This window comes from Aquila chrysaetos, chromosome 2 (assembly GCF_900496995.4).
Source record: "Aquila chrysaetos chrysaetos chromosome 2, bAquChr1.4, whole genome shotgun sequence".
In the NCBI taxonomy this organism is placed as follows: domain Eukaryota; kingdom Metazoa; phylum Chordata; class Aves; order Accipitriformes; family Accipitridae; genus Aquila; species Aquila chrysaetos.
In genome coordinates this window covers 4869131-4893732 of record NC_044005.1, presented here as the reverse complement: position 1 = coordinate 4893732, position 24602 = coordinate 4869131, and the positions used below count along the sequence as shown (strand labels likewise).

At 39.2% G+C, this 24602-nt stretch overlaps 1 protein-coding gene across 4 annotated transcripts; it reads left to right on the top strand.

Annotated features, from left to right (window-relative positions):
• Nucleotides 1-460: 460 nt before the first annotated feature.
• On the top strand, nucleotides 461-24548 carry DLGAP5 (DLG associated protein 5). Of its 4 annotated transcripts, none has more exons than XM_030002660.1 (20): nucleotides 526-587; nucleotides 2305-2423; nucleotides 3536-3786; nucleotides 5132-5340; nucleotides 5809-5901; nucleotides 6886-6970; nucleotides 9671-9775; nucleotides 10940-11010; nucleotides 12694-12989; nucleotides 13402-13523; nucleotides 13606-13735; nucleotides 14129-14214; nucleotides 14826-14986; nucleotides 16534-16626; nucleotides 17828-18047; nucleotides 19205-19454; nucleotides 19808-19865; nucleotides 21198-21366; nucleotides 21785-21834; nucleotides 23463-24548. In XM_030002660.1, the coding sequence occupies exons 3-20, from the start codon at nucleotides 3546-3548 to the stop codon at nucleotides 23583-23585; spliced, it is 2562 nt and encodes an 853-aa protein (XP_029858520.1). In that variant the 5' UTR covers nucleotides 526-587; nucleotides 2305-2423; nucleotides 3536-3545; the 3' UTR covers nucleotides 23586-24548. The 4 variants fall into 4 exon arrangements, with proteins under 4 accessions (XP_040985170.1, XP_029858510.1, XP_029858520.1 ...); XM_030002680.1 differs by having other exon boundaries at nucleotides 537-587; nucleotides 2305-2435; XM_041129236.1 differs by lacking the exons at nucleotides 526-587; nucleotides 2305-2423 and adding an exon at nucleotides 461-521.
• The last annotated feature ends 54 nt before the right edge of the window (nucleotides 24549-24602 follow it).

Sequence of the window (24602 nt, the reverse complement as noted above, 5' to 3'; positions counted from 1 at the left end):
AGGGGCAGCAAAGGCTCGGCACGGCCCCAGGCCCTTTCAAGCCTGTGTAAACCCGGCTTCGGTTCCTCAGGAGGCAGCACTGAGGTACGGACATAGGCCTGCCTGGCCGCCGGGAGGGCGGTGCGAGGCCCGCGGGCCCCTCACCCTGCCTCCGCGTCCCCGTGGGGCGGGAGGGCACCGTAGCCCGGGCCGCGGCCTCAGCTGCTGCTGGCGCTGCTCGCTGGGCCGCCGCGCTACCACCTCCGCCATCTTAGAGCGGCGCCCCCGCGGCGGGCGGGACGCCAGGGGAAGGGCTCGCCCCCTCACGGCCCTCCGCGCCCGGCAAGCCTCGCCTCCCGCACCGCGCCGGCCAATGAGCGGCAAGGGCGGGGGGGAAATGCTCAGCGCAACCAATGAGGATCAAGCATAGCGACCAATAAGCAGCCCGCTCCGGGAGTTCGGCTCAGCCCGTCAACGGGCGGCCGCGAGCGGGCCAATGAGAGCCTGCGGGCGGGCCGGGACCGGCCAATGAGCGTTGTCAGGTGAGATTTGAAAGTGAGCCGAGGCGGGCCGCGCTGTGGGGAGCGCAGCGTCGGGGGTCGGCACAGGTATGGCGGCGCCGGGCCGGTGGGAGCGGGCCTTGTAACGGGTCCTGGGGCAGCCGTGCCTCCTCTCTGAGGCGGTGACGGAGCAGGGGCTGAGGGGAAAATCCTGCGGCGACCCCTCAGAGCCGCGATGGGAAGCAGGGGACTGGAAGATGGCGTTCAGTTCATCGTGACCCCCGGGCCCCGTCTCGCAACCATCGAGTCTAGACCTTATTCGGTCCCTAAACTTGCCGGGTTCCCGCTTTAAAAGTAGCGATGTTTGCTGTTCCTGTTCTCCTTTGTCGCGACTCAGGCTAAAACTGCTAACTGTGCACCGAAATGTTTTTCTTGTCCGTATTGCTCCTTTAGTTCTTGTGGTGTTGCAGGTCAAAAGTGGTTCTTTTCCATCAGTTTTTTTTTTTATAAAAGTCAATCCTCTAAATTTTCAACTTTAATTTTGGCAGTATATGTTGCCAGTCACAAATCTTTTCTTTTATATAAGCCCTTTGTCCCTTTCCTGCTACTAGTTTTTAATTTATGCCAATTTAAATTCCAATTAATCTTCTAGACTCCTGTTTGGGCAAGATACTACTCAGAAGCTGTAATCTGGAAAGAAAAGGAGACAGGTATTTTTGTCCTAAAGATATGTTTTGGACATTGAGCATGCAACATGTTTCTTTATGAGCCCAAAAAGATCACGGGTAATCTCTTGTAGTGCTTTTGCTGACCTGGGATGTGAGTTGATAATACGTTTGTGGGAAGCTCTCTCTGTATCTCTGCTTCTATTGTATTTGCCGCCTTCAAGTTTCAGATGAATTGTTCTGCAGGGTTACTTACTGAAACATAGATCACTTGCTTTTGAGGCTTATTCATGGGAGAAGGCCTTAAGTGGACTTATACTACAATAACTAGGAAAATATTGTTCAAAGTAGAAGGTAGAACATAAAAATCCTTTAAATGTGTTAACTATTTATCAGTGTTTAAGGCATATGCAGCTTTCTGTAAGCTTGCCTGATACATAACAGTGTATATATTCTGTGGATATAGGTTATGTTACCTTCCATCAAGGCACCGAATTTAAAATTGTGCATGCACTTTGGGGAACTGTTGTTGTACTTAAAGAACATGTTTAAGGTAAATTTAGGGAATTTGTCCTGAAAGCCCACAAAAGATGGGTGTAGAGACTTGATGCTAGCTGCTGCTTTTAGGAGTGATTTTCATCCACTGGACTCAAAAAGCCTGCTTCTTCTACGAGGTAGGTAGTAGAGATATATTCCCACTGTTTTCTTCATGGCTTTCTGTAATACCGTGGGAATTACTAACAAGATCAGTTCAGAGACAATTATTGGAGATGCTCATGAATTAACCTTCCTTAATCACTTAAATGTAAAGCAAGGCAAATGCAACCTATCAACTACAGTAGAGTTAGTCTGATCATTTGCAATCATTATTAATTAACTAGCATCTTTAATCAATTTCTGAAAGTTGGAATGTAAAAGGCAGGATAAAACATATGATATTCACAAATCAGGTGGCACTGACATGCACCAGCCCTTCCAGGATTATGTGGAAGAAATCCAGTCTCTGATTTGAGTGCTTTAAGCTGAGTTTTGATTTTTATTCCCCTTTGCTCATTTAACTTCCATTGACCGTTTTGCTGTCCTACAGCACTGAACATATTGGGGGAAAAAAAGAAGCAAAATATACCCATTTAGATTTCTGACTCCTACGTTATCTCCAGTATCTATTCCAAGCACTTCCAGATGGTTGTGCAGGTACTGTTGGTGCTATGCAAGTTGCTCAGTATGTGAATATTGCCATGAAGTGGAGCACAAGGAGCTGCCACTGCCAACAGTGATGGTATCTGAACAGGTTTTGTCTGTGTTCCTTCTTACAATAGCTCAGATTCTCTCCTTGCTTGCTTTTTCCATAAGTATATGCAGTTTATTTCTGTACTCTTTCTGTTTATTTTGGTACTCTTTTTCTTTTGACATTTGGGTTTTTCGGTTAGGCTGCTTGTGGTTTTTTTGCCTTTTGGTAGCAAGTGGAGGGGGAGGGGAGTAAATTTAAGAAATCCTGTACACCCATAGTCAAGGCTGACCTTTTCAGTCCAGTTCACTGATGATTCCTTTAGCTTGATCAAAGCTTGCTGTCTTGAAATGAAGAACCTCAGTAAATGACCAATTTACTGGTAAATGAATAACTGTTGGCTATTTAGTTTAGCTGTTATCACCTGCCTTACTGTAAAGCTGTTTTCTATAAGTAATAGAAGATGAGATTTCTAAAAGACCCTGGTTGAGGTGGCAGAGTAAGGCCAATTGTGAGAACTGATCCTGACCTCTCTCCAGGAAGAAAGCATGAAAACCCTCAACAAGACGGGCTTCAGCGGGATGTAGGGGATGGAGCTTTTCACATTGTTGTTAGCACAGCATGTACAGACCAAGTGATGTTTGCGTTAAGTCTTCCTCAGGTTAAAGTAGGGAGGAATCCTGCTTGAAATAAACGCTATTGTATTGCAGTTGCATCCTGGAAACTCAGTTGGGAAATGGTGCCAAGTACTCTGATGCATGACAAAAATGCCTTGCCATCAGATAGGGTATAATCTAAATGCTCAGTGGCAACGTTGCTTCCAAGTATTGTCCTACAACCTTGTCATTTACTTGCTTGTCTCCTTAACATGAAAAACATCTGTGTTGAAAACAGACCGGCAGGCCAACCCCTGGCAGTGATGCAGTGTCCCCTACTGATTCTGTGTCAGACTTGTTGACCGCTTCACAAACAAACTGTCCCCTTGAATGCATAAAATAAAGAGAAATAATGAGGAGTCATTACTGAAATTGTCCTTTGCCTTTTCTCTGGTACACATACAGAGATGAAGAACCTAGGGCTTTGTTCCTAACATGCAAACTCTAATGAAAAGGGCAAAACAAAACATGACAGCTTTTACCCTAATCATTATGATTTTTGTCTAGGGTCATCAAGATGGCTGCTACCTCCCGGTTTGCCAGTCAATACAAGAGGGATTTGAGTACAGAAACGCTCAGAACAAAAGTTGCACGCAGAAAATCAATGCTTCAAAAGGAGAACAGACACAAGTTGTTTGAAAAGGGCCGACAGTTTGGATTGGCAGATGTCAATGTTCAGCTCTCAAAAGAGAGGGGAATTTCTCAACTAAATGAAACAAGTGAAACATGCTCTCAAGAGAACCGCAGTGTAAAACAGAGTAAGTAAGGACTTGTTTTAAAGCTTTTTTTAAATTGTAAAATGTCTTTAAGTAGATTTAGTAACATTATCACAGGAACCTAGTTGTGGTCAACATTTTAATTTGAAGAAAAGGTTTAAGATTTTAAAACTGACAACTACCAGTTCTTCTAACTGTTAAGAAAATTAAGAAAATGAAGCCTTAATACAGCTTTATTCTCCTGACTGCTCTGGTTGTATGAATGGAGCTTTGCTCTGATTTGTCTGCAGCAACTAAAGGAAGAATGCATTTTGCTATTAATATTCAGTGGGAAGTCTCTTAATGATTGCTTTGTCATTCAGGAAGTGAAAATCCTGATCTAAAATCTCATCTAAGAGATGTCTGTCTGTGCTTAAAGTATGCTTAGAAATGGGTAATTGTATATTATAATTGGGTATATATAATTATAAATGGGTAAATGTGTAGTATAATTTTATTTTAAAATTTGCTAGTTTTTGATGACTTCTCTTTCCTCCGAGAAAATAGGGCCTGCATATATACTGAATTCTGCCTCCCTGGCTCTCCTGGATGCTTATGGTCTAAGGAATTAAGTTAATCTTTAAAAATGTTAACAGATCTCTTTAGAAATATTTTCACTTTCAGTATTTTGATAGCAGAAGTTTATTGGAGGAAAGAGTGCAGTCCCTGTGTAATCATGTCAAATATGAAATTTAAGAAATTTGTATCCTGATTATCTTCAATAAATTTTAACTTTAAGTAGATATTAATTTTTCAGATAGACATGTATTTCAAGTTTGGCATCATCTCAAATAATAAATAATGTATTTATTCTTTCTTATAACATCTGCCTCATTTATTCTCAGCCTGAGGCAGACTTTGGTATCTAAAGCTGACCTAAACTTCAGCTTTCAATGACATTACAAGTGTTTGAATAGAGAAACTGATACAAATAAACTAAACAAGTAGTTAAAGTGTTAACTTTAATACTATAACCTTGCAGGAGCAGCCTGTACACTGTAAAATGGATATGAATTTACAGTATTCCTCAGGTGCAGATTTGGGGAGGTGTATTTGTAACCTGAAATTCAATGTAATATTCAATTACATTGAATACTCTTTTAGTGGGAAGGGTTAAAACAATTAAGAGAATTTAAGTTTTTAGCGAGCTAATAGATCACAAGTATTTGCATTTTAAGACTTTAATTGAAACTTGCAGGCACAGATTCCAGACAGTCTTCTGGTCTTTGACTTAGTATGTTCCTCTTCTAGCTTGGAAAAGTTTTTTGAAATTTTCCGACTTGCTTATTGTTGGCTTAAAAATGTCTTCAAGATTTTGTAACATGTCCATCTTCCATCTTTGCTTCAGAACAATCTACAAATGCAGCCACCAAGAAGATTAATGAACGTAAGGAAATGCTCCAGCGCTATAAAGAAGAAAAGGAACTTCGAAAACTGAAAGAGCAGAGAGAGAAAGCAAAAAAGGGTGTGTTTAAAGTTGGGTTATATAGACCACCTGCACCTGGATTTCTTTCACTTGTACCTGAAGATCAAGTGATAGTGAAGCCAAGAGAGAAGGTAGTAAGAGTACTATTAAATATCTAAATGAAGTATATGTAGTATACTATACTAAAATTTCTATTTGTATACAAAATTATGTGTATGTTATGCCAAATAAACAGTTTATTTTGTGAATACTTTATAAATACTTATTTTATAATAAGGAACAATAAGGGAGTAATTTGGCTCATGTTTTTTAAAACAAAGCTGGAAATAGTACTAGTGATATGTTGATTTTTGTATTTATGCCTACGTTCTCAGTTCAAAAACTGGAATGATTCATCCACAAGTGAAACAGCTAAGTTATTTAGAACTGATAACTTGTTGCTATTTAGTCCACTTGACTTTGAAAGTTTTTCAAATTACACACTTGACCCATTTTGCATGGGCATGTTGCTTTTCACGCTTAGGCTTCTTGTCCACTTTAACAGTGACGGGGGCAGGAAAGGAGTATGTTAACTCTTGTTTCCTTGGGGATGTTTCTAGGCAGCTCCTGCTTTCTCCGGGAGGATTACTCGATCAAAGGCCAAGAACCAGGAGGAAAAAACTGTGATACCAGCTGCATCTAAGCACTCTACGGTTTGTTTTTTATATAAACTTCAGTGAATAAATTTAGAGAAAAGGATGCAATTGTCCTTCAGACCATAACTCAGGGTTGTATGCTTACAAGTTGAGTGCTGTCTCTAAGGAGGTTTTCCTGGCGAGAAAGACAAATTAGATCAGAAAAGCTTTCAGCGAGCTGGTATGCAGCATTGTGCTGAACTGAACTACAGAGAGTTTGATTAGGTCAGTACGAACAGAGAAAAGCGCACAGATCTTCTGGATCAGTTTTTCAATACAAAATATTGTAGTCAGCAAGGACTGCAAATATCTGTAGAGGTAGTAGTGAGACTGAAGTTACATACTTTGGTTTTGGCTTGGAAAACCAGTGCATCTCCCTTGAATGCAGAAAGACTGTCATGAATACAGATTATAAAGAGTCAGTTCATTCTTCACTCAAAAATCACTTCAGTGTTGGCATATTATTACTGTGAATCTTGGCAGTCCCTTCTGCTGTTACTTGTACAAAAAAGTAGGTTTCGTTGAGGAATTTCACCAGCAGTAATCTGTAAAAAAAAAAAAAAAAAAAAATTAATCTAGCAACCTTGTCTTATAAAACTTGAATGCATTTGAAGAATTTCCAGTCATAACTTTGCAAAGGGACAACTGAGTTAATATTGGGGTTTGGTTTTTTTTCTGAAAACTGGTTTTGAAAACACGTAATGTGTATAAGATGTGGCACTAACTGGCACCTAGCTTCATAGTAAATTGAAACTGTTTCTTAAATATTTTTCTTCATTCTTTTCTGGCAAATTCTTGATTAGTTCAATAATGCATGTTAACCCATGTCTAAACCGAGCTATTTTAGTTATCCTTAATTTCTCTTTACTTTTTAAAGCCCTTTGTGCCAAATTATTTGACCATTTGTTTTACTGGAGCCTATGATAGAAAGCTGAGAAAAAACATTAGGTTGCTTAACTTCTGGAAATCTGATACTTCACAAAAAATTATCTTCTCTTGTAGGTCTGTGCCAGCGGGCATAGTGCGCGCCCTACACAATCAGGACGTAAACAGATAAGTACAGACAAAGCAGCTGAAAAAGAGAAAGGTATGAAAGTAGTATGATCCCTACATCTGAATCTGAAAGGATGCTGCTGTTTTGTTTGGGTTTTTTTTTTCCTGAGTTAGTAGTTGTGTCATTATGGGAGGGAGGCCAGGAACATCTTTGGGAGAGATCCGTGGCACATTTTTGGGTAGGAAACAAGGAGAAGTTTTTAGGACAGCCGTTCCTACCAACTGTGACAAGCAGCTGGCAGACTATCAAGCGTGTAGCTCTAGGTATCCCATGTACTTGTTGCCTCTGTAGGCTGGGGGAAATGGAATGCAGGATACTAGCTGTCCTGGTTACTGATTATTCACCCTAGGAGAGGGAAAAGAAAAAGGTCAGTAGGCAGAATTGCATGACTGCTAGCTGCTGTAGCATCTGGAGTTGTGCAGAGCTTTCTGTTTGTCTCTCAGAATATCACATGTAGTAGCTGCTGCTATTACAGAAGAGCAAGCAACTTCACCTGGAAAGATGAAGGATAACTGACATAAGTAAAATATGAATTTTCCTTGGTATTGTGGGTAGCCTGAAAAATAGCTGATTGAATGAGCTGTAAATATTTTCAGCGAAGTCTTTCTTCTGTCTATACAGCAGATAATTTGTTGTCTGTGGTCTCTAAATTAAACTGCTTGTGTAACTCAGCATTGAAAAAGGTTTGGAAAAGGATAGTGTACTGGTAAAGCACATGAGCATATGTCATGGTTTAAACCCAGCCAGCAAATAAGCACCACGCAGCTGCTCACTCACTTCCCCCCCAGCCAGTGGGATGGGGGAGAGAATCAGGGAGGAAACAAAAAAAAAAGTTAAAACTCATGGGTTGAGGTAAGAACAGTTTAATAGAACAGAAAGGAAGAAACTAATAATGATGATAACAATAATAAAATGACAAAAATAATAAAAGGATTGGAATATACAAAACAAGTGATGCACAGTGCAATTGCTCACCACTCGCTGACTGATGCCCAGTCAGTTCCCGAGCAGTGGTCTGCCCGTCCTGGCCAGCTCCCCCCAGTTTATATACTGGTCATGACGTCACACAGTATGGAATATCCCTTTGGCCAGTTGGGGTCAGCTGTCCTGGCTGTGTCCCCTCCCAACATCTCGTGCCCCTCCAGCCTTCTTGCTGGCTGGGCATGAGAAGCTGAAAAATCCTTGACTTAGTGTGAACATTACTTAGCAACAACTGAAAACATCAGTGTGTTATCAAGATTATTCTCATGCTGAACCCAAAACATAACACTATACCAGCTACTGGAAAGAAAATTAACTCTATCCCAGATGAAACTGGGACAGCATATAATGTTGGAGACAGGAGCCCAAACTTCTGATACACACTAGTGCAACTGAGTAAATGTGCGATTGTCTTTTTCAATAAAAGACAAGTACAATCTTACGTTTTCATATTTTACAGCAGCCCCTTCTGTACCTGTCACTTTCTATGTGACAATTACATACATTTGTTAAGAAAACAATAACAAAAACCATCCCATGCCACCTTTAAGGAAGTAGAATACTTTTGACTAGAAATTTTTCTTGATAGCACAGTGATGTCCGTGCCTTAAGTAGATAAGGCTAAGTCATGTGGAATATTGACGTTAATGGAAGCTATTCAGTAATTCAGAGTGAAATGGCTTTCGCATCACTAATTTAATTAAATCAGAAAGCAGCAGACCTTTATTGAAATAAGTTTCTGTATTGCCTTCAGTGAATACTGAAAAGATCTATTATCAGTGTTTGATATAACAATTAAAACATGTAAATTTTGAAAAATTGTCATCCACTAGACTTGATTATTCCTTTTGTGCTGAATCAAGAGTAAGCATTATATGTATTTAAACACTAGTATAAAAATGTTAGGGTAGGGAATGTTTGGATAAATCAAATGTTATAGTTATTTATCTAGTAATTTTTTTCCCAACTTGTCATTCTAGCTTCCACAGAACTGCAGCTTGACATTAAAAACACAAATAGCATTAATAGTAACCAAGTGGGGCTACTAGATTTCAGGCAGATGTGGAAAGGGAGGATAAGAAATAAAGAGCTCCTTTTTTTCTGTGCAGGAGAATGCTGTCATTTTTGAAGGATATTAGAAACAGTAGTAAAATACAAAGATGAAAATTATTAAGATGGGTAATACAGTGCATGAATTTGTCATATTTTATAAAATATTTCAGGGGCAATTAGTCTTAAGAATACTTTGTTAGATTACATTAAATTCAGACCTTAGAATACTTTCATATAAGGACCAGGGCATCACTTTGTTACACAGATGGTTTGCTTAAGCTTCCAGCTGCGCAAATAACCATGGCAAGTTATTACTCTAGAAGGCTTAATCTGTAAAATGGGGATGATGTTGACTCTGATTGCAGGGAACATTGAGAAGGGTTCCTTAAGCTTTGTACGTGGCATCTAGCACACTGGTACCTTGATGGTCCTGGAGGTACTACTGTACAACAAAAACATTTTCAGTCAAGTTCCCTCAGAGCATTGCCTTGATGCCAAGGCTGAGCTGTGCTCTCCATGTTTAGCGCTGCTCGCACTGAACTGAAAAACCACCCCAACCCTGTTGATTCTGGCAAACTAATGCAACTGATAATTGCTAGTGCACTTTTCTGATTTCTACAAAACATAAACTTTCATTTATATTACTTGAGTGCAGCTCCTTATTAAGCTTGAAATCTCTGGAATTAATGTTTCTTACAGTGTTGCAGACTGCAGTCCAGACAGCCTTAAATGTGAGAATCACCAGAGCAGCTGCCTCTGCAGCTAGGCAGGTGCTGAAAACAACCGCTACTGCTGCTACTACTGGTAAGTGAGGCAGCAAATCTAGTCCTGCTTGTGTAGCTCAAGCCTGGTATGTAAGTATTTGGAATAGTGTGCTCTAAAAAGATACCATCTAGTACTGTATAAGTGAGCACTGGAAACAACATAAGTACATTTATATGCTGCTGTTAGACTCATTGTCAAATGATACGCTAAGACAGCTCTGTTGTCTTTAGGATCTTGCTCATATCTTAGGCACTCTGTGCTGTAGAGATATGTGTCAGCTTGTTCTGAACTGTCTTAGCACACTACATTCTGCTGTGTAACCATCTCCTTTGAATAGACAGACTGTATGTAAATCATGCCAAATTGTCATGTAAGAAAAGGACCAAATACTGTATCGCTTAGACTTTCATCTGGAACTCTATTGCAATATTTAAATCAAGATGTTGAAGCCAACATTGGACAGTTTCCCATAAAATCCATCAGTGTGGAGGATCAATATCATATGGTAATTACAAACTGAAAGAACCAAACCAGAACTGGTAGAAATTTGCCAGTTTGGTGTATCACTGTTTAAAGGACATATGATTAGTAAGTCTGTGATCAGGAGCAGATACCTCTGGAAGAGATGAGGCCTGTGTTCTTCAGGTCAGGAATTTCTCTTTGTCCATGTTTGTCTTTTTACTAGAATAGGGGAACATAATGGTTACTGAAGGGGAAATTTTTAGTATATATTCTTGTTCTCAGGATATTCTCTAAAATGTTTTGTGGTGTCCCTTGTATTATGACACGAGTTAATCCCTAGGCTGAAAGCACAGCTTTGATAGTATCAGTTTCAATTCACCAACAGAAATCATATGCCATATAGAAATTAAAAATCTGAACTCAAATTGGCTTGACACTATCTCTTCAGCCTTTAAGGAAATAAGGTGACTTTTATTTTTAGTATATGACAACATCGAAAGACTAAACTTAATGGATCTGTTTTCCTTTCTAGGTGACACATCTCTTAATAGGCTGTTAAATCCTAGGCCAGGTTTTCTTTTGAATGAACTTTTGCAGTTAGGTGTCTGCCCTCTAGCCACCTCCCACTCAAGAAACAAAACACTCCCTGTCTTTAGCCACTGGACTTTTATGGCATTCTTTTGGTGAAGGGTTATCTTAATCAGATGCCTTTTTGACCTTTGGGAATTTCTCTCATTCTAGGTAGCCAGTCACAGAGAAAGACAGCAAACGTAGGAAAGCAGAAGAAAGCAGTCAAACCTGACATCACAGAGGTAGGACATTTAATATCTGAAATGGAAACCCAGTAAAACTGATTTAAGAGCCAATAACAGTGTAATTGTAGCTCAAATATACTTGTGCTCAAGTATAGAAGTAATAACTTCAATAATAAGCTAGATTTTGGGAAGAAGCTGTATTTATGTTGTCATATTTATAAAATTAAGGTCAAATTTAGTGCTTATATGGATGACTATCACTAATCAAGATCTGGACAATGATTTAAGTTAGAAAAGAAGTTCTTACATGACATATCTCATGTCTGATGTTTTAACTAGTAAAAAAAAAAAAGGCCTGCTTTGCTGGTTTATATTTAGCATTTGTAAATTTTGTGCAGTTCATTACTTTTTGAAACATACTCTGAATGTATCCTTTTCCTGCTCAGGTAATAATATGAGACTCTAGAAGCTAAGAAATAAATGCATTTTTAGGTTTTGAACCACCAAAAAATAAAGCTGGAAATGTTATTGTCTGCAAGATAGACGTGATTTATCATAATTAAAGGCAGTCATTGTGGTCCTTAGTGTCACTGCTATAACAAAATTTTTCTGCCTCTACAGAGAGACAGCAGTATATGAATTCATCGTAGCCATCCAGCCCAGGTCCTCAAACAATTTGCATACGCATTCATGCGCTGACAGTCCTGTGTGAGATTTTTCTCCTTCTTTGCACTCCACTATTCCCTCTCACCTCGTGTCTCCCTCATGCCTCCCACCTCCACTCCTGTTTTCATAACTGCAGCTGTGCTCTAGTATTGCCTTGAAACTGGTTCAATCACGCACAAACACTGACAGGAGGTAAGAGGCACTTATATCTTCACTTAGATAAGTACCTCTTCATAGGCAGGAGTTGCTTTGTGCTGCCAGTTGGTAAACTCTTGCTGTAACCTCAGTCATCTCGTTACAAGAAGTGTGTTAAAAGTTGAATTCAAGGCTTACATTCCGAGCAGGGCTATCTAAAGTATAACAAGACTTTCAGTGGATTGAAGATGCATATTTTCTTGAAAAACAATCTAAGCTCTTTTGGCTGGTTTGAGCTAATAATATCTCAATATAGGTATCTCAGAAATGCATTCTGTATGACTATCTGGTCACTCATCTCATAGGAATGTGGATTCAACTTATTGATTAACTTTTTCTCCTCTTTAAATGACATTCTGTGGTCCTAACTGCACTTGTCTTGGGCTGCATTCCTCAGCTACCAGCTTATTTTAGCACATTCTTCAGTCTTTGAATTAGAGTATGTGTATAAATTGTGATTATTCAACAGGCCTAGTTGGATTTGGAGCCAGTAATTCTGCTCTTGAGGAGCTTATCACCTTAAATAAAGCTTTTTTTTTTTTTTTTTCCTAGCAGTGGGAGCAAGCATTTGCTGATTTTAATTACTGTTTTGGTAGGTGAGGTGTTCTGCTGCTTTAGCCCCTTCAGTGGATTGTCGCATTCCTCATAGGGAAGTGCTACCCCTGTTGCTAGAATGATTTGCAGGTGTCAAAACCACTTGGGCCTATTGGTAAATCATGACTTCTGTACGTGTATGCTACTGTAGAAAGCAACTTACCCGAAACTGTTCCCCTCCCGATGGCTTTCAGACAGCCATGTTATGATTCAGCCCATGCCTATAGTAAACACTTCATTGATTTGATAATGTAGCATTCGCTTTGTCTGTTTGTGCTGTTATAGGTAATTCCTTCTAAACATGAAGTGGATAAAAATGCTCAGCTGGATCCAGCGATTAAAGGTTCTGCAGCTGATTCTAAACATTCAGTGTCAGTAGAACTTCAACAGGAACAAACCTCAGCGGAAAACAAAAACAGTTCTGCTCCAGGGAGACCCAGGACACGCTCTTTTGCACCTCAAAACTTTGTGTTTCAGCCATTAAATGGATTAGCGACCTACAAAGTTACGCCCATGACTCCTTCTAGGGCAAATGCATTTTTGACACCTAATGCCTTCTGGGATTTTTCCAAATCTCCAGTGTAAGATTCTTTCTTCTAATGGCCTAAAATGCAAGTGAACTTCTTTGTGATGATAGAGACAACATCACCTTTCTATAGAGAGATTGCCTGTGTAACAAACTGTTGTGATGTTGAAACACCTGATCATTGTGGTTGCTATCATTGCTTAAATGTGGACTTAATACAACAGCAAAGAAAGCAATATAATCCATAATTCTGCCTATGCTTTAGAAGTAGAGCAGCTCCGTATATCGGGGGACTGTGCTGTATATCTCTCTGCACAGATTTATTCATTTTAATAGGATTTGCTTGAGTTCTCTAGGGCTGTGTGTAGGATTGCCTTCTAAATTATGCATTTCTGTGTATTTGGCCATATTTAATGTCAGTTCCTCAATGTGTCTTAACTCTAAATGTACTTTTTGTTTGTTTCCAGTAATATAATTGAAAAATCCAGTGAAACTAAGGCACAAGAGCCTGATTTAAAAAGTCAAGTTTCACCTGCTGGTAAAGGCATTCAAGAACAGCAAACCGCTACAAGTTTGAAAGAAAAAAAAGGTAGGAAGTTCACATTTAGTTTATTGTTCTAATGTTTTTAGTTTTCACCAGATTCTGAACACATGCCTTTCCTATTTTTCAGCAAGTGAATCAGATGAGAAAACTTCCATTCAAAGGTCAAATGAAACAATTCCTGTCTCTACAGATGTAACAGCGCTTGAAATGAAGTCAGATGATATAAGAGAGCAAGAGCATGATGTGCCCTATTTCAGGTTTGTGTTCATTTGTTTCACTTCCCTGTTGTCTGTTCAGAGGTCCCTTGCATGAGTAACGAGACATCTTGTAAAGATTAGCTTATGGTGGTTGGTATCTGTCAGCAGTGACCTGAGTAGGCACACAGTCCTATCTTCCCTTTTGTATTGTTAGTGCTAGTAAAGAATATAAAATTCTGGAGACCTTGTCCTAAGGAGCACCAGCTTGAAAAGCAGTAGAAAGGAAATTGCATCTCAGCCAGTCAGCAGACTAAAACGATCTAATGGCTCCTGCTCAAAGGCAGCGTAGCTTCTCTGGAAGCAAAAGGATAGTAACCATTGACAGTCACAAGTAGTGACAGCAGTTAGACAATTCTCCAAAACCTTATTTTTTCACTGTCCCTTTATTTTTAGAAACATTCTTCGGTCTGAGGCAGAGAGGCTGATGTCTCAGTGCCTCCAGTGGGATGGAAAACTTGAGTTGGATATTCCAGAGGATGGTAAGACTAAACTGTAATAGGCACTAGAAGGGTTGTTATGGTAACTGAAGGGGCAGAGGGAAGTACATGTATCCGAATATATTCGCAAAATAGCACTGTCTACAGCATTTAGTAAAAGTTGTCTTAGATAAAGTTTAGAGTTGTATCTGCCTCAAAATAAAAAGGCATGCTTTATCTCCCAATACTAAAACTTAAGTGTAGTACTTGACGCGACAGTGGTTGACACTAAAGTGAACAAAGTGCATATTGAAATAGTTTTTCTCTTGTCAGTTTTAAGTGTATTTAAATGTATGAACTTTAACCAAGCTGATTTTTTAAAATAAAATTAGGTTTTAATGTAGAACAAGTGTTCTTGTCTGGGAAAATGAAGATGGCTTGTCAATGCTAATCTTGAAGATTTAAAGAGATAGTAACATTTTTTTTGAAAGAAGCAAGTTTAGAGCAGTTCAATGGATAGGTATGCTCCATCTGAATTGTATTGCAGGTCTGAAATAGATGAACATAGTTCAAACAATAAACAAATTCCAGACTCTTCAAATACTTATTTAAATCAGTTGTGAAATGATGGATTATTCCAAGCTGTACTTTCCTTGTTTTCTTGTTGCTATCAGCTAAAGATCTTATTCGCACCACAGTTGGTCAGACAAGACTGCTCATAGCAGAAAGGTTTAAACAGTTTGAAGGACTGGTGGATAATTGTGAATTTAAACGAGGTGAAAAAGAAACAACGTGTACAGACTTAGATGGATTTTGGGATATGGTTAATTTTCAGGTATGTACTTGCATGTTAACCTACTAGAGTAAAGTTGATGGGGTTATTTACAAACAATGGATTGAAACGATATTTTTGGTTTTTGAATATTCAGATTCTGATTTTTTTTTTTTAATGTAAAAAATGCAGGTCCTTGTTTAACACTTTCTGATAGTGAATAGTACCAATTGGTATACTATGATTTGTAATTCATGGACCAGTTCATCTGTTGTGTCTTCTTGTGGCCCGTGTATCTTGTTTTTCTCTGGAATGAAGGTGTGTAGCCAAGTCTTATTCTGGTTTGGAGTGAGGATACAGTCACGATGTCTACCTGGACCAAAAGCTGGGAGCTTTTGGAAAATTCCTGGAGCTCACCTGAAAAGTAGGGTTCCATGCTTCAGTATGAGAATAATGCAGAAACTACAATAACCTTATTTAGGAGTGAGCTTAGGTGGTAGAAAACATTCATCTCTCTCTCTATGTTGTTGCTTCCCTTAGTTTCAGGATGAAATATAATATTCTAAATTATCAAAAGGGCTCTCAACAGTATTTGTAAATCAGGATTCAACAAAGGAACTTGTAACTAGTTAAATTAAATGCAAAATGGATTTATTGTTAAGGTCCTAATCATAGGTCTTGAAATCCATCCAGAAAGCGTAACGGTTTGATCTGCTGCTTCAGAGATATTTGAGGGGAACTTTGCTAGAACCGGTAACTTGAAAAACAACATTTTACCTATGCTTACTATGTATCTGGGAGCAGCTCAAGTTTCTCCTGAGCCTCCTCACCTTTTCCCGTAGATAAACTTGGAGTAACAGAATTGCTAGCTCTGTCCCTTTTTGCATTCTTTTTTTGTTTGTGTCTTCTGAGTTTCAGGGAGGATGTCAAGGACTCGTCACCTCAGTGACTGGTCTGCTGACATAAACAAGCCTTGTATGGCTTTTCTAGCAAATGAGGCAAGTGTCTCCATTACAAAGCCTAAGGAGAACAAGGCGGTCGCATTGACTATCAGTCAGGGAGGAGGTAATGCTGCAGAGCTAGTTTGTCATGAACAGGCACAGATTGCATCAGGAAGATGTTCAGGCCAGCAGTTTAAAAGAGCTAACAAGCTTGCATGGCGTGTTTCCTACATAATGGAAGACTCCTGCTTGTTTGGATAAAGACTATTATGCAATGTGTTCTTTTGCATTCCTTAAATGCGACCATTGTCAAAGAGCTTAAGTTCAGTAGGAGAACAGGTTGTAAACCAGCTCCTTCATTTTGGATGTTAGATCTTATTGAACAATTCTATACTTCCCCCACTAACCTTTAAACTACAGAAATGAGACCGGTCTTGTCATCTAACCTGAAGTTTGTGTATGTTAGTGTAACCTTCATGTCAACGGTATGAGAACATTTAATACTTTCTTATAATCGGTTGGTGGTTTAATTTGCTTCTCCATTTAAAGCAAAAGTACTTAAATGCATAACTGTGCTTAAATTTATTATCTGATTTTATGAAGCACTGTTCTATTGTGAATCTGATAATCTTGAAAATTAAACCTGGACTTTTCTGGGCTTTCCAATAGATCAAAGATGTGAATAAAAAATTTGATGATCTGAAGAAGCTTCAAGACAATGAGTGGCAACCACTTGATGTCCCAAGCAAAGTAATTGTTAAGGTATGAATAGCCCCTAAAGCATGTCTCCTAAGGCATGAAGATGCATCTGTGTTATCTAAAATAACTAGTAAGCTGCTATTGCAGTAATGAATACTCTTCTTAAATGGAAGTTCCTTCTAAAGCCCTACTCATCTGGCTTCTTTAGATGTTAACGTTTAAAAATTCAGTGAAATTCGTCTCAAGATGCACCCTTCTTCCTTGCATCTCCCAAGTGCACTTGTATCAGTTGGTGTTCGTAATGCTAGTTGCCTCTTGTGGCTGGGAAGATTAGAACTAAGAATTAACAGTGACTCTTTAGGAGTCATTGGACTCTTCACTAGTAAGACAAATCTATTAAATTTAGAATAGAAATTTACCCTTCAGATGTAGAACACTTTATCTGGGCCACTGGCATTGGCACGGACTTAACTGAAGAGGAAACCACACAGGAATTTGGCAGTGACTGCCAGTTTTGAGCAGTGAGTGCTAAATTATAATGGTTTCCCATTAAGAGAGCACCATGGGTAGCATTAAACTACTAGTTCTCTAAGCACAAATGGATCTGACACTATCCAAAATAAGTTATTGCTTATTGCAAAATAAGCTTTAATGTAAGCTATTTTATCTGCTCTTCCGTTTGGAATACATAATTGCTTCTAATGACTGAACATCAAGTCATATTCACACTGCCTGAACTCCATCCAGTTCCTTGAGACTGCTCAACTAATCATAAAAATGATATGAAGGTTGATAAGAAACTCCAGGCACAGGAGACTGGAGGGAATGTAGTCTGCGTGAGCTGCCCATAAATGTCAGAACCCTACAGATTGTACAAGACGCACAACTTCCTTTGAAAAATTGAATGCCAGGAGAGACTTCACTGGCTTGACTGGTGTCTGCCCTGCGGTCACTTTATCTCCTTGCCACTAGGAGTCCCTGTATCCCACTGTGATCAAAAATGTTAACTGGAGTTGTTAAACAGTTGTACTGAGTATTTCTGAACCTCAGACTCAATATGAAAAATCCTTAATATGGTCATCGCAAACTAACCTTAATAGCTGAATGGCAGTCGAAGACATTTTGGAGGTGAATGGAGACCTTGTCTCCAGCACGTCTCTTGCTTATTGCCGTCTCTGTGTGGCCAGCAGCTACGTAAATGTTCACGTGCAATTGCTTCTGTCCGAAGCTTCCAGATGTGACCTAGACTTTCTTACCATTTCAGAAGAAGACTATTCCAAATAGAGTGTCTAAACCAAAGCTGGGAGCAGCTGCAAGAACTGCTGCCCAAAACCGGCTTGCTGCTATAAAAGCAGCTATGAGGGATAAAATGAGGCATGATGGAGCTGTTGATCATATGCATCAGGAGAAACTATCAGAAGTAGAAAAAGTGGTTTTTGAAGCAGGATTTTTCAGAATTGAAAGCCCTGTGAAAACCTTTCCAGGTGGGTGAAGCTTAATTATGATTTCTGTGACCTGAAAGTACTGAAGAGAGTTTAACCAATCTCATTGGGAAGAGGAATTATGCTGTTTATAATGGATACAACTCCAGTGCTGGACACGGTTAATATTTCAGCTAGTGGTTAATTACATCAGGGATCCAAAGTAAACTGTTCTACATGAATGTACTGATTTGAGTGATTATGGCAACATGAAATCTCTGCTTAGACAGAGAGGTAAAAGCGGCTGGTTCATGTTTTTTCAGCATGTATTTAACAATGAAGTTTTAATGTGAGTGTTCCCAGACTTAGCTGACAAACCTGTTCATCAAAGTCAATGCAGGCTAATGTCCTCTATTTGTAAGACAAGAATTGGATTTTTTTTTTAACTAAATCTCTTGCAGTGCTGTCTTCAAAGCTGCAAATAAATTATAGCCATAATCTGTATTCATGTTCAACAAGATTGTAACATATTCCAGTCTGTTATAAAACCTGTTTAATAGGGGTTTTTTGAGCAGATGCTCAAAATATAACTTTATTTTCAGTATCTATCTTATTGATACTGTGTGAAGCCAGTATTTTCAGTAATCCTTGATTCTTCAGGAGTCATTCTGCTTCTCCCCCATTTCTAGTTCATAAGTCGGCTTGGAATTTCACAGTTTATTTTTTGTGTACATCTTTTTCCTCATCACAAGACTAGCAATTTTTTCATATGCCTCTTGTTAGGACATTTTGAAAAGCTTGGAGCAACACTGGGCTTAAGCAAGCTCTAGCAGAGAATCTGTTATAAGAATCAATTCTGAATCTGTGTCTCTTTAATTCTATTAAAATTATCTAATGTGAAAGGTGGAAATTGATGACAGCTTTCACCAGATGGACTTTTTAATAAGAACAGCAAGACTCGTTATTTTAGGTTCTTTGTGAAGAAGCTTAGCTTAGCTGGTTGCTTAGCTGGTGTTAAGGTAGTTTTGTAACTTATTGACCTACTCTTGTCACCTTTTTTCAATTTCTCCTTGCAGTGTATATAAGATTTCAATATAATATTTGTATAAGACAATTCAGCAAGCAGAAAACAATAGTGTTCCTAGCTAGAATCGAAAGAAACAGTTAATTTCATCTTCTCAAACTGCTGTAGTAATGAAACATTAAACACACTTTTTCAGGCTTGCTTTCAAAGACACCTTGCAGATCTTCCCATCGGACTTCTGAAGAACTGGCAACTCCAAGATCACCCAGTGAAGCTTTGCTTCAGAGCATTCCTTCTGTTCTTGGTAACCCTGAGGATATAACTACAAAACAAACACCACCAGCGCTCAAAGGCTTCCACCCAGCACAAAATTTGAAAGTGCATGAATTTCCCACTGGAAAAACTTCCCCACTGGAAAAACTCCCTGGTGGTGTTCTTGAACAAAGGTAGACATGTTAAAGCAGCTTTTAATTAACTTTCTACAAATAATTTTATAGTTTTAACAGAAAGAATTAATACCCATTGGAGGTTACCTTTCAATTTGGCAGTGATAAAGGTTGCAAAGTCCTTGTCTTTTCCTTCCCTCAAGCAAATATTAAGAGCTTTGTCCAAATGTAATTTCGCTGCTGGGGTAGAAGTTTGTTTTTTGCCCAGAAAATTTGATATAGCTGACCAGTGCCAAACAAGCAAGCATAATTGCAGAGCAAATTGTAAGATCAGTTGGGTAAGTCAAAAGATGACTGAAGGTGATTGATGAAGACGATTGGTAAGAATGAAAACATTTTGGTTTCTCTTTTAGCATTTCCATAGTTGCGGAAGATCTCTGTCCTGTTGCTGGCACAGCAGAGACAACTAAGGTAAGTCATGCATAGTTCAGGTAAGTGGTTTAAATATTTTATTATTTTTAGCAAAAAAAAAAAAAGGTTTTTTTAATAGCCCCAGACACTTGGATTTCTGATCAAATCCTCATCAAGATATCTTCTGTATTCCTCAGGCTCGTGCTTTTTCCTTCTCAGTGTGGACATAGATAGGAAGTGCTGCAGTTTGGGGACCTTGTCTAGCTCCTTGGGAGCTATCTTTTGTTGGCTGCTGTATGATGACACTTGTTGCTTGGGCAAGCAATGTTCCTTGAAGTCCACTACCTGTTTTCTGGTGTGAATTTTTTTAAATGCTTTTGCATTTGGGGATCATGACTACAGGCAACAGTAGTATTTAGCTCTCTGGGTCCTCATGCTGCCATAGCAGAGCATTGGACTGTTAACGCTATTTAAAGGTATAGCAAGAGCAGTGTTACTAACACAAGTATCAGAGTTCAGAAATCCATGCCCTGAAATGTCTGAAGACTTGGTGACTTGCCTACGTTTGAGTAGCCTTAAAAAAACAGGAATATGGCTTCCATAGTTTAGACGATACTGTTATTTGTTACTGCTTGGATCTGTTCATGACTACAGCAGTTGTTACCCTCCCGTATATATAATATATACTTTAAAAAAAGAAGCGCCAACAACTCAAAACTTGGTTACTAATTTGTTCTTAGGCCTTTTACTTCATCCTTTCCCTGTCAAATGAGAAATTGCTTGTTGGTGATGTCGCTTTTGGGGGAAAACTGTAGTAATCTTTAACTTTCAGTATTGCTGATAGGTTTTTCTTGAAGTAAAGTCTCATGAGAGAACATCCTGAGAATGTTTTTGGCAGTTGAAGGTCAAAATCTTCTTTCATGTGGAAGAACTTCCTTTATACTCTCTAAGAGATTATCAAGCTTACAAAGGTGTTTGGGAAATAGTTCATGTGAAATGGATCACAGCGTTAAGCTGTGAGCCTTGTCCTGCCTGTGCTTTGTACAGTGTCTGGAGTTAAAACCCAGTCTCTCCTGAATTGTCCTTAAAAACTGCAGATTAGATGTATGGACTTGGTTTGACATAACAGGGACATGCTGGTTTCTGTAAATGCGCCTCTTGTGAATGTCCTAGCTACCTTTTCACCTTGTGCTTTCGGCATCAAAAGCTGACAAACTTCCTTTTATTGCAGACAAAACAGAAAATAAGAAAGCTTCCTAGTGTCATAGGTGCTGCCTCTTGTCTGCCTGATTTCACTGATGCTTTCCTTTCAGCTCTCTGGGAAGCAAATATAGCTACTGCAGACATCTTAGCCTCTTAGAGGGTGAGGAACAGTTAAAATTCTGCTTTCAGGTGCTGGAAAATTCTAGCAGTGAATTAAAAGTAATGGATGACACGGAAGAGATGGAACTGTCTGCTGCAGAACAACAAGGACAAGATATTGTCATGTGCAGTCCGGAAAAGGAGACCTGCAGAGATACTAACTTTGCTCAGTCTGGAGAACCAAAACCACATCAAACAGGTGTATATCTTAAAGCTGCTTAGTATAGTTTGTGTGCCATTTCTGGGGCCTTAGGCTTATTCTAAAGTTTTATGATAGTCTAAATATTACTCTTTGAAATCACCATCACTGTAGCTTGGTTAATCTATGCATGCTGTTAGCAAAACCTCCTTTAGCTAGTATGACTTACACACGCATTGTACGTGAGCAAACAGTGCCGCTCAGATTTTTGTGTATAGTTTCCATGTGATATGTGAAGGAGAAAGCTAATATAAGAGGCTTGAAGTAGATGTCAATACAGGCTGTTTATGGTTTGCTTTGGGTTTTGGGGGGTTTTTTTTGTTTTTTTCAGTAAATGCAGAAAACAATACTGTTTTTTTCAGCCTTGGCAGCATCAGACTAATGTTAAAAAAAAAAATGAAATATTCTTATTTTTCAGATGTTTCATGTAGTGATTTGACTTTCATTGGCAGAAATCCTTTTGATATGGTAAGTTGACCTTCAGGTTTATTTGACTAAGACAATCTGCATGTTACAGTACTGTTAGCCTTTCCTACGGAATCAGTTACAGCACAAAGTAAATTAAACTCTGTAAGATGTTGTCAACCCAGTTCATATAACTTACTCTAAATACAAGCCACGATTCCTGTCTCTCTGCTCGGACTCACGCTGTTATTCCTTATTGCACATGATGAGTGTAGGATGAATTGAGACATTTGTCACAGAAGAATGTCTGATTCTTATCACATTGATCCTTTAAATTATATTTCTGTGGATTTCCTTGTAAATATTTACTAACATAATGAATGGCCTGGCCTTTTCCTTCTAGTTTCTTCTTGGAGTTTTCCAGGTCTGTCCCATCCCTTTTTTCTTGTAGCTTTATCTTTTAGAGCTGGAAGTAAGATTCAACAGGGGAAAAAAGAGGTGTGCCAAAACTTTCAAATTGTTAGAAGAAATTGGCTGTACAGTTTCCTTGGTCTCATGTGAAAAGTCCTCTTTAAAATATGGATTACTGCTTGAAGTGGACCACATTCACTTCTTATTTTATGTTTGGAAGTAAGCTTGCAAAATTTCTCTTAGGAAAGTCACGGTACTTACAGCGGTACCTGATTTTTGAACTGTGGCTGTTGCTTTGAAACAGTATCATAGATAAGCAAGCACATTTTAGTATACTTAGTACATCTACTGAATCCCTGCAAGTTTCAGCTCTGCCTGACAGATCGGTACTTTGCTTATTCTAAAGCTGCAATGTGTCCATAGTGCTGAGTGAGGGGCAAGAGAACTGCATGCTTCTCCTGTCCCCTTGTGTCGTGGTTTAACCCCAGCCAGCAAATAAGCACCACACAGCCGCTCGCTCACTCACTCACCCGCCAGCCGGCGGGATGGGGGAGAGAATCGGAAGGAAGAAGGTAAAACTCATGGGCTGAGATAAGAACAGTTTAATAGAACAGAAAGGAAGAAACTAATAATCATAATAATGACAATAATAAAAGATTTGGAATATACAAAACGAGTGATGCACAATGCAATTGCTCACCACTTGCCAACTCGGTTCCCAAGCAGTGATCCCCCCCAGGCCAACTCCCCCCAGTTTATATACTGGACATGACATCACACGGTATGGAATACCCCTTTGGCCAGTTGGGCTCAGCTGTCCTGGCTGTGTCCCCTCCCAACTCCTCGTGCCCCTCCAGCCTTCTTGCTGGCTGGGCAGGAGAAGCTGAGAAATCCTTGACTTGGTATGAACACTGCTTAGCAACAACAGAAAACATCAGTGTGTTATCAAGATTATTCTCATGCTGAACCCAAAACATAACACCGTACCAGCTACTAGAAAGAAAATTAACTCTATCCCAGATGAAACTGGGACACCTTGTCAAAAGTGTTTTCTGCTAGTTTTTGTCCCACGAGGTTTAAGTGGCCTCTGAAGTAGGCAGGTACCTAACATAGATAAGCAGTTGCCTGACTAATTACGGTTGGTCTGGTGTTTATACAGATGTCATTAGAGAAAGGGGAATTTGCTATTGGCTTATTTTGTGTGTCATTGCAGTGCTGTTTTGCACAGCAGATAACTAACTGTTCCTCAAACACTTACTTCACACTGATTTCTCCCACAGCCAATGCTGGATGCTGAGCTTCCCTTCACTCCAGTCAAGATCAAAGCCCAGAAGTCTGCAGCAGCCGAAGCACTCAGTGACCTTATTGTATTTTCTCCCCTTTCTCCCTCTGGGGAGAAATGAAGAGTGACTTGAAATTCAAAATATGTAAATTATATTAATAAAAAAACCCACAGAAGATACCTGGAATACAGTCTGCTACCCTTGAACTATATTTGGAGGGAATGGATGCGTGTTGTATTCTGTGGTGGAACTTACTAAAATATTTTGTAATATTTTATGGTGCAGTCATTATGCACTGTAAGTACTGCTGTGTATTAGTAGCGGGGCATTTGCTGGTTATGCCTACTGTATCCAATGATTGCATATTCTAACTACAATCTAAAATACTTTTATTTTTGTGTAATTTCATGTATTTCCTGTCTACCCTAAGTTGTAAAACTGTTCATCTTTAAGCTTTTCTGTCCTGACCTTACTTACCTCATGAATTATTTTTATAAGACGCCTACCAGACTAGCTGTACCTGTGCCCTGTTTCTGATGCGAGGGCATCTTCTGGGGGTAAGACTCAGCCTGTTGCCTCCCCCAAAGCATTGTTTGTTTCATACTCAGTCGCTGTTGTGAGGCTGCTGTTGCACCCTTAGGCTCTGGTATTCTGAGCATTAACAGCTCTGCCTGATCAGCAGCTGTGGCAGGGTTTGATGCATGTAACTCTTTCCTGTGGGAGTCTTCCTGGTGGTTAACAACCACTTGCTTTGTAATAGTAGAAACTATGTCAGAGCAAGGATTTCAGAATCAGACACTATCTTTTCCTGGCGATGTATTAAAATAGGCATTGATTATTATTTCTTTTAAGGACACAGTTATCTATTGAGTAGCTGAAGTACCTTCAAGCCAAACTGTATTCTGTCTTTACTTTTTCATGTGACAATCTCTTAACCTCTTTCTCTGAACACTTGACATGTTAACCTCAGCCTCTTCTCGCCTCTTGTTCCTTATGTATTCTGTTATCTGGACTGTAATGTATTTATGCATAAGGAGCATGCCGGTTTAATGCTACTACTCAAATATACAGTATAGATAAGTACCTCCAGTTACTCTATTTTTAACAAATACCTGACTGGGCTTCTTCTTGTAATGG

What these genes read in the sequence shown, in the direction of transcription:
- DLGAP5 (XM_041129236.1), top strand. An exon ending in TAGTGAAGCCAAGAGAGAAG is followed by an intron (nt 5,341 to 5,808) that starts GTAGTAAGAGTA and finishes GGATGTTTCTAG; the next exon opens with GCAGCTCCTGCTTTCTCCGG. An exon ending in GGGATATGGTTAATTTTCAG is followed by an intron (nt 14,987 to 16,533) that starts GTATGTACTTGC and finishes GCTTTCCAATAG; the next exon opens with ATCAAAGATGTGAATAAAAA.